Source organism: Watersipora subatra, chromosome 5, assembly GCF_963576615.1.
Source record: "Watersipora subatra chromosome 5, tzWatSuba1.1, whole genome shotgun sequence".
In the NCBI taxonomy this organism is placed as follows: domain Eukaryota; kingdom Metazoa; phylum Bryozoa; class Gymnolaemata; order Cheilostomatida; family Watersiporidae; genus Watersipora; species Watersipora subatra.
The window spans coordinates 40,804,074-40,814,038 of record NC_088712.1 but is presented as its reverse complement, the minus strand read 5'-3'; the positions used below and the strand labels follow the sequence as shown (position 1 = coordinate 40,814,038).

At 34.9% G+C, this 9,965-nt stretch overlaps 1 protein-coding gene across 1 annotated transcript in view; it reads left to right on the top strand.

Moving 5' to 3' along the window:
• Window positions 1-3,414: 3,414 nt before the first annotated feature.
• LOC137397365 (uncharacterized) overlaps window positions 3,415-9,965 on the top strand; it is a 39,129-nt gene continuing 32,578 nt past the window's right edge. Inside the window, exons 1-3 of the mRNA XM_068083654.1 lie at window positions 3,415-4,009; window positions 4,652-4,768; window positions 6,089-6,249. Coding sequence (XP_067939755.1) covers window positions 3,415-4,009; window positions 4,652-4,768; window positions 6,089-6,249 — 873 coding nt within the window. The remainder of the gene's footprint in view (window positions 4,010-4,651; window positions 4,769-6,088; window positions 6,250-9,965) is intronic.

Genomic DNA, 9,965 nt, shown 5'->3' with positions numbered 1-9,965 from the left:
AAATAAAATATATAACCAAAACATTCTAGACAGAGTTTGAAATGGAAAAAAATACTGTATACAAATAAGCATTATCGGCAAACACATAGGCAATACATAGGAAGATCGGTGTACATTAGCAATATCGGCAAAATGGTTGAATTTGAATGAAAGGTAACTGAATTTTTTATTATTCGTTGATAACATAATCAATGATCTTTAGGACTTTTATGGTAGTGACAATGTAGTCCAAAGATTTTTAAAAAAAAATTAGCCTAAAATTTAGTTTTAAGTATTTTGAAAATATCCAATATGAAAACGAACATTTTTTGTGTAGGTTTTGTAAGTTCCTCCCGAGTTAGAATACAAATAATTGCTATGTTAAAGACATTTTAGCCGATGTAGATTGTTGTGATTACACAGATAATTAAAATAGCAATGGTAACACTGACTCTGATAGTAGTTATAGTAATGGTTTTGTAAGATAAGGAACATTGTAGAGGATGGTTTTAGCTTTGTAGCTTCCCATCGCTTTATTAATGCACAACGTATAGATACAATAAATTTTTTTTCCCAGCAGTGTTTGTTAACCCTTTCGTGGGCAGTGCGACGTTTTTGTCGCTTTGCGATACGGCTGCTAATGGGCAGTGCGACGTTTTTGTCGTTTCGGTAACGTATTTTATTATTGCCGTTTCTGGTTAGCTAAATGTCGTTTTTTGTTTACTTTTTTCACCAATAGCAAGCTACGATATAGTAGTTTCAGTTAGCCTCAAAAATTGATTTCAAGGTTGAAAAAAAAACGATCGTTTTTAGCAGTGATTAATAAATAAACTTTCGAAAAAAATTAGAAAATTGTTCTAAATAATTTATCAACTTTTATTTTTCTTGCTTCGGTTTTAGCTTTTATTTACCGAATTTTTTGAGAGTTTGACTTTAGTTTACCGTCATGGCGACTTCTAAAAGAACCTGCCGAGATTATTTTCATAAAGCAAGTACTAGTACCGAAATTACTAAGAGATTCAGAGATGACAGTGACCTTTTAGATTTAGTAGCAAGAGATGACAGTGAATCAGGTTTGAATTGTGATTGTAATGACTTTACATCTAGAAGTGACAGTGATGAAAAGGCTGGTAGCAGTAATGGTGAGGATGTGAGTAGGAGTGATGCCAGTGCCTGGAAGAATATAACCAACATAAACAGAGATAAATCTCCTACAATTCAGCAGTTTATAGCAGTGACAGGCCCAGTATTTACTCCAGTAGATGCTCAACCAGTAGAGTATTTTGAAAAGTTTTTTGAGCCTGTCAATCCAGGAAGTACATTTTTGTGGTAGCTCTTTGTTACACGAATAAGTACATGGTGCAAAGACTGTGATGTGGGCCTTTGTAAAAGAGAATGCTTTCGAAAATATCATTCGTAAATAGACAATTATTATGAAAAGCATATATTTTATGTTATACATTTTTATTTGTTTATAATATATATATATATATGCCTATGGACATATACATGTATACATATGCACCTTTAAACATAGAGATATGCACATAATAACACACAGAAAAGTGTATGAACCTTTTGGAAAAAATTGATTTTTTGGAAAATTAATTCGCCCATGGGAGTCTGATTTAGTTTTGAAAATTCGCCCACGAAAGGGTTAACATGTCGGAAAAATAAATATATAACCAAAACATTCTAGATAGCATTTGAAATTGAAATAATATTGTATACATATAAACAATATCGGCAAATACATAAGCAATATGTAGGCAGATACATAAGCATTATCGACAAAATGGCTGGCAGTAGGCCGATAGCTAAATTTGTATATGAACGGCAGTGAAAGGGTTAAGTAGTGGAGGTGTGGCAATCCATAGACAATACAACATTGAATGAAAAGTACTTACCTTTTTGAAGTAGAAACTTAGTAGGTAATTTTGGACGCGAAAAGAATTGTCTAGGTGGCCGAAAAAAACAAACGTTTACATGACCTTCCGTTGGCTTCGAACGACCGAATCGGAAAAAGGAAAGGTCGCTCTATCATTTATTTACTACTCATATTAATTCAGTTTGCGTCGTAGGACTGAATCAAAAAAAGGAAAAACCGCTTTATAAGGTGGACTAACACACACAACTGTAGAGACAGATTTTTTGCCGTTTATATTGTAAATGAAATTTTAAAAACTTTGGATCGTTGGTCATATTGCTCAGGGTTTCTGATGCACATTGACAAAAAGGTTAGGGTTAACAGGCGAGTTATCAAACAGTGTTTAGAGCGCAATAGACCAAGTTTTTGCTCACTCTACTCGTCAGATCCGTGTACCAAAACCCGAACCTGCAAGCCAAAACTCGAACCCACAAGATCGAAATACTCCAAATCTCTATTACCCGAGACTGGAGAGAAGATAAACCCGCGAGTTCAATGAGTTTTATTACCCGTGCCCAGCACTAGTGTGTACGTACGGTACTGTATAGTAAATAAAATTTCCTTTTTCTCTTCGATGGCCATTAAATTGTCAAGTGTGCGAGAGGCCGCTTTCAACAACTGTATCGCTCTTGTGCGAGAGACTGCTTTCGAGAACTGCATTACTTGGCCTTTTTCGTCGAAGTAGGTTTTACAAGGTTTTAATCAGACATGTTAAAAGTTATAGTAAAGGTGAAGACAGAAACTGATTAGTGATATAATTTTATGAACAAAAAGTTGAAACTCAGTAAAAGAATTAAAAATACATACTGAAACTTAGCTTCAAGTGTTTGTTTAGTAAGCTAAACTGATTTTAAGTGAATTCAAAGTTTATGTTCTATGTACATACGTCTTGAAGGTGACTTACTCTTTACTGTATGTACTGAATTTGATATGCACATCATAATGTTGCATTTTATTGCAGATCATAATTCCAAAATAGATTGCGGTTTCTGTAGGTAACTATAGGTACTAAAGTTAACATACTATTTTGTTACTAATTTTCAATACGTACTACATTTTTTATAAAATTTTGACGATTTTTGCCTGGGTATGTTTGCATTGTACAATTGCAATGGTTTCTATACCCCAGCTTTTGGTTTTTTCACCATACAATGCCAACTCGTATGCACTGTATAGCGCGCTGCTATGCTGTTCAACATAAACTATTTGCTGATAGTTCATTTCTTGCTAAATTTGATATCGATCGAAATTTTCTAATCGTGCTTTCAATGCAAAAGCATCGATTTTGTTGTTCAGAATACAGCTTTAACAGTGTTGTATCTATATGACTAAATTACCTAGTTAGCGGTAGTTGTACCGATTTCGCTTAAGCATTGTTGAGATGAAAGAAGGTCATCTGCTATGTTGACGAATAAAAAGAGTAAAAATGCTCCATATCACTCTACGTACGTACTGGGATACTTATTGCTGTTGTTTTTATGTCAGGTTGATGGCTTTGATCAAAAAGGATGATTACCAATTCGATGGCAGAAAGAAGAAAAGAAGCAGTCGAAAAGGGCTTTAGCGTCTCAACCGTAATAGCAGACAGTTTTGGTGAAGGTAATGAATTGTCATTGCCTCCACCTCCTCCAATGCAGGCGAGACCAGATTTACAGCGAGCTATGTCTAGGGCTCCACCGCCATTAAAAAGAATGTCTAGAAGTAATAGCACCGGTAATGTTGAGTGTCTCTCATCAGACAGTGAAGATGAATCAGTTGATATGAATCACTCAGATTCAATATACATGTATGCTAGCAAAAGTAAGTCATCAAATCTAGACTCTGTTGTTGGAAATCTGCTAGTCAACAAGCAAGCGAAATATATGAACCCGGACTTTTCTATCGCTACAACTTCATCAATCTTTGATGCAACCCTTACAGATGGTGACCCAGCTTTAGTTACACCTCCACCTCTTCATAAGTTTGTACCACCTGTCAGCTCTCCTAAATCTCAAGTCAGTTCGGAACCATCCAAGCAGAGGCGTAAACAAACAGCTCCACGATTGGCGAATAATAATTCATCAGAAAGTATATCCAAAGATGGTCACACCATACAAGGGCCAGGTTTGATTTCTAATCATTGTTTGTGGTTTATTATCAAGGTTCTGTGTGTTAATTATTTCAGCAGACCATGAATATTTGTTGCCAACATGTTTTAACAGGCTATTGCAGTTGTTTTATGATCACAAATCAGGGTTGCATAGATTTTGCCAGGGTCGTAAATACCTAAAGGCCCCGGGATAAATGAAAGAAAATTTCAAAAGTTGAAATAGAGCAATAGGTTCAAACTATAATGGTTCTTGCCGTCTCTTTATGGTCTAACTTATGTATTTCTACTGAAACTAAGAGTGCAAGAAGCTTATTTGCAAGCTATTAGATGGTCTTTCACAGTTCCACGAACCAACGTCAAAGAGTTTCTATGTCTACTTAAGCTGCAGTATATTACAACAAAGCAAGAACGAGATGCAATTTTAAGCCAATGGGGATACAGCCTTCGTCATACTCCCATCACTTTTATAGCCAAGTTGTATATGTTTCTAGTTGAATAATAAAACAGCTAAATATGGGCATTTTACTTTGATGTTATTGCCTGTTAGCATATAGTATTATTAAAAACCAATGGGTATTTTCTATCTAACACATTTTTGCGTATACATTTAGAAGGTTTTCTGCATTTTTACAGCGCTAATTACTTCTTTCCTCTAGATGTCGATACTGTCTTCATTGACTGGAGGGTAGCCACATCTGTCGAAGTTCCTATAATAGAGATGAAAAGCAATCTGAATGATGACGAGTTCAGACCAATGTTGGTGAGAAGCAAAGGTGAGTTATCACTGCTAGGTATCAAGATGCACAGATTGTATCGATCATCTTCTCCTACCACTTAATCCGATCCTATTTTTTGCAAAGCTGTAATATAAAGGTTGTAAAATGGAAAATGCATTATTATGTAATACATTTAAAAGCAATATTCAAGGCTATTCAAGCAGTTTTCGGAAATATGATGAAGACAGTTAGCATAAGCATAGTTCCTTGTGGTGTGAACTAGGATTCCCTACGTATACTGGTATACATATGGTGCCTACAATCAGCAAGCCTTGAGAGTTGTTGAATGATTTTAGTAGTTTCTGTGAGGATTCGGGGTTTTCAGGGATTAGGGTTAAAGCACATAAATTACATAATTTTGTTATCATACAGTTCAATACATCAGCGTCTTGGCTTTCGAATGAGCCTATATTGAATACACAAAGATTAATAGAACTATGAAAAATAAGGTGTCAAAAGTATGTCCTGCAATAAAAAAACACTTAGTTGCGGTTCCCACGATGTGATGTCACAATTATTTTTAGCATTATGTAGTCAATCCCTTTTACTGCCATTGAGGCTGCGCTTTTCTGTGACAATCGGTGCTGTTAAACCCAGAGAGCGCTAATAATAAACTAGGATTCTAGATGATCAACAATGCCTGGGGATCGTGCTAACGCCCGACCAATACAAACACATGTTCTGGGTTAATTAATTATGCTTCAATAAATATACTGTCGTTGATAGAGGTAATGAAATCACATTAAATTGTGACCTGCGGTTGCGTGGCCCTAGGACTATATATCAATTGCGCTTTCACGAGATCACGCAATGCTTGAAATTAATTAGTCTCAGTCGCGACCCTCAACATCAAAATAAAATGAGAGGGCTAATGCATAATATCATCGGGAAAACATAGTATGGTGCTTGGAATCTGAGTTATTTATCATAGAAATAATCTGTACATGGAGGACTAATGACACTGATTCCATTGTCATCTTCATTAGTTCTCTGGAGTTGTCCTGCCTTCGCCTGCCACTAGCGTCATTATCGTAGTTGATAAATATATGCGGTAAGCAATAAAATAAGTGGTAAGAGTACGCAACACCGCATATGAAAATTGTGACGTCACAATTTTCGAGTCTATGCCATTGAACATTTCTGCGGTAGAGCTCTAGAGAAATCCTATAAACACCAACCAATGTCTGTCTCACCATGTCAAACAATGGCTCATTCGAAAGCCAAGACTCTGATGTATTGAAATATATGATAACAAAATTATGTAATTGATGTGCTTTAAGTCCATTCTGTTAAAACCTCCTTGCATCCGCATTTCAGATCGACCGATAATGAAGAAAATAAATGCTAACCAGGATGCTGTGGTTCGGGCTAAACAGTTCCTGATAACCAACTCACAGCTGTCGGTCTCACCTACGTCTTCTCCTACGCACACCGATCACGTGGTCAGTTTGCCCAGGGAGATGCCTGCTCTCATAAAGGTTAGGCTTCGATATATAGATATATATATATATATTTCTCAAAGTTGGTCGTGGAGTGAACGTGTTCATGTCCAGCTATAGCTATTAGATTTTTTTAATTAAACTCCCGCCTTTTGATGAATTTAAATTTATGGCAAATGCAACCGCAAGTTTTAGATCCATGCGTTCTAGCACTGAGCTATTCAAGACATATTGATCAGATATGTTATCATATACCATATAGAGTATCCACACGCTAAATGACGTATTATTTGAAACTCTATGAATTCTATTAACTCTATGAAACGCGATGCTTTTTATGTTTTCTTGAACTTATAATTTCGGTTTTTCGTATTTCTTCTTTTTCGTAATTTCGGTATTTCGCGCGATTCTCTTCACGCGGACAGTTGTATTATATCTGTAGGAAGAGTCTCGACATAGGTTCTCCGTCCAGTCAGACAAAGACAGTATGATATCTCATTTTTACATTTATACCAGTATAGAGAGGTACCATGCAGTATCATGGTGTTCAAAGTTTTGATGGATAGCTTATGATGGAACAGTAGCATTTGTTAACCTTAGTAACCGCTTAAATAATTGATATTATTAATTCAACGTATCTATTATTTTTATTGTGTTTTCTCAGTTTGTATTGATTGTATCATAGCCGAATCATATTTTATGGTAATTGTTGCAAAACAGACTTAATTTAGCTATTACTTGCTAATTATTTCATGTTTACATTTAAACCCTTTTATAGTTGTTTTATTTATTTTTTTTTTGATTTGCGCAAATTTTTTTTTCATTATATAAAGTTTGAAAGATGCAGTTGTTTAATAAAGTTGGAAAACCTTTGCAGTTGTTTTTATTTTGTCTCCTAATTGATTTCAACTAGACAAAACACTTTTCTTATGATATGTCGTTTGAAAGTTAGAATGAGAAATGTTCTTATATGTTAAATACAAATAAATTTTCTGTACAAAATTTTATTACCGGGGCAACGCCGGGTAGTACTCTAGTATGCAGTTAAACTCAAATAACTCGCCCTCAGATAGCTCGAACACATGGTTAACTCGAACGGATTTGTTTGGTTCGTTTCAACGCAATGATAATTACTTTAGATAACTTGACCTAAACATCATTATCTTGAACAGTTTTTGCCCAACGGCTACCGAGATGATTGTTATCACATTAGAATATCACTTTATTCTGAGCCATAGGGATAAACATGAACTTTCAGTACTTAGGCGTCGTCATTACCATCGGCAAAATATTTTCGTTAACGACTTTTCTAAAGGTTTACAAAATATCAAATTTTACCAAACATCCACTTTGCGATGGCCCTTCGAAAGCGCAGAAAGCAAGGTAACCTTGTATAAACTTAGAGTAAAATCGGCAAAATGGATCATGGTTAAAACACTCAGGAGAAAAATATGTCCTTTTCCTTAGCGTTTTAACCCTTTGGCTGGCTTAAAGCCCCGCAAAAACACCCGAAAGTCGTGTAATTTATTTTTGAAAATTCAATAAAATCGGTATTTATGAACATGCATAGCTCAAACTGAAATTTATTTCTATGAACAAAATTTTTTCTACACAAACATTCATTTACATATCTACTACTACAAAAAAACTACAACCATGTACTATTGTCCCTGTATGAAATGCTTGGAAGCATTCCTTTCGGTAGAATCCAATGGATAACGTAGCCGTGCGAGCTACCATAACGATCGTTTTTCTTTGTATATTCCAAGTATATTAAAAGTCCAAAATGTTTACTTCACTTATATCATTTGAATTATTTTTATTTTGATCAGACACAAAATCACTAACGATCGCAGGATCAAATAAATTTTTATTTTATCGTTTTTAACGTCGAGCCGATGTTGACTGGTTTTTCCAACGTTTATTTTTCCAAAGGAGATGCGATTTCTTTTGCCTTTAGCACAAAGCAACGCTTCTCAAATAATTGTTTCATATGGTAATTCATCGACTAGTATCTTGATGATATTTAAAACTTACTAGCGTTCATATACTTTGCCGAAAGCGACATAAATGCCGTTTCCCCACGCAACCAATAAACGACAATTTTGTCGTTTCCCCAGCCAAAGGGTTAACCGTGATCAAGTTTGGTCAATTTTAACCAGAGAATGTCCTGGCAGTCACATCACCTAAAGCAACAAACAAATCCCGAGTGGTAGAAAAATATCTATACTTTCTGATTAAAGTTTTTTTAAACTTCTGTGAGAGGCCCTTTTACTTGCAACAAGTGATCTACGCTTTTGATATATATATAGTTTCTATATGTACATGTATCTATTGATAAATACATGCACTTGTGACTGTCCTGATAACTTGAACGCTCTGATAACGCGTACACTCTCGCTCGGCTCCGTGAACTTTGAAAGTTTGAGTTACCCGAGTTTCACTGTATTTATATATATATATGTATATACATATATGGGTCGCGGTCACAGAAACCATGGTTAAGTCGCAAATCACGAAGTTGAGTTATCCGACTTTAAAGTTGCACTAACTGAATTTATAATATTGGTAACGATTTTTGTAACACGTGCATCTGGACCAATCAAAGAGTGATCTTTCTGAATCTGAAGTCAGTTTAGCCAATAGAAGTCTTTACCCCTCGGAAAAACCCCCTTAAAACCGTTGCTATGCTAAACAGGAAGTTCTGAAAAATGGCGTCCGATAAAAATAATTGTTTCTTTTTTGCCGATTTTAAAGATAACTTTTGACATTTTGGACACTTATAATGAGTACTTTGGTATTCCAACTGATGTCAAAAACAGTGAAAGTAAAGGGATTTACGATGATATTTTCCTAACAATTCTTACAAGCTTATTACAATATTTAATTGTAAGAATAGTTATTCGATTTTATAAGATTGTTTTCAGATTTAATTTTAAGAACAATCATTCAAGTTTACAAGATCGAAGTATATAGTGATCGATGGTGTGCAATATGTTACTGTTGTCATTTTTCTAAAGATTTTGTTGATGATTTGGCTGTGCCCAATATCGCGATACTGCCAGGCCGTTTTTAATATCTGCAAAATTAAGTAATACGTTTTTTTTTTATAAATATAAAGCTATTTCTATGACAACCAGCTAAAATCAGTTTAGATTTTTAAATTCAGCATAATTTTTTGAATATAAATACAGAAATCTAGATAAATATCACAACTTCTTGATATTTGTTGCTATGACATTTTGAAATGTAAACAAAATTTTGCATTGGTTTTTGTTTCTCAAACTTTAACGCCAGTTTTCTCGGAACTATGTTTTCGCACTAATGGTAAACGTGCATTCAGTTTTTTGACCATAGAATCTGCTGTAATTAAGCTAGAATCAAAGTTTTTTTTGCAAAATAGCTGTGAGAAATTTCTCCTTCTGCTACTGTAGAAAACTCTAAATCTTATAATCCCAACTTAACCATGGTTTCTGTGATCATGACACATATATATAAAATTGCCTGGATATATATATATATATTATATAGGCTACTGTGTATATATATATTTCTCAAAGTATGTCTGTATATATGTTGGTCTGTTGGTACGCATTCTGGCTATAGCTATTATTAGAACAGCGGAGCTGGACAACAATGCAGGGGCTGGACAACAATGCAGACGCAAAGTCACTGCTTACTGTCATTAAAAGCCTATCCTTATTGACTTGCTTGGTGGAATTTTCCATTATCAATATGCCAGGCTACTAGCTTGA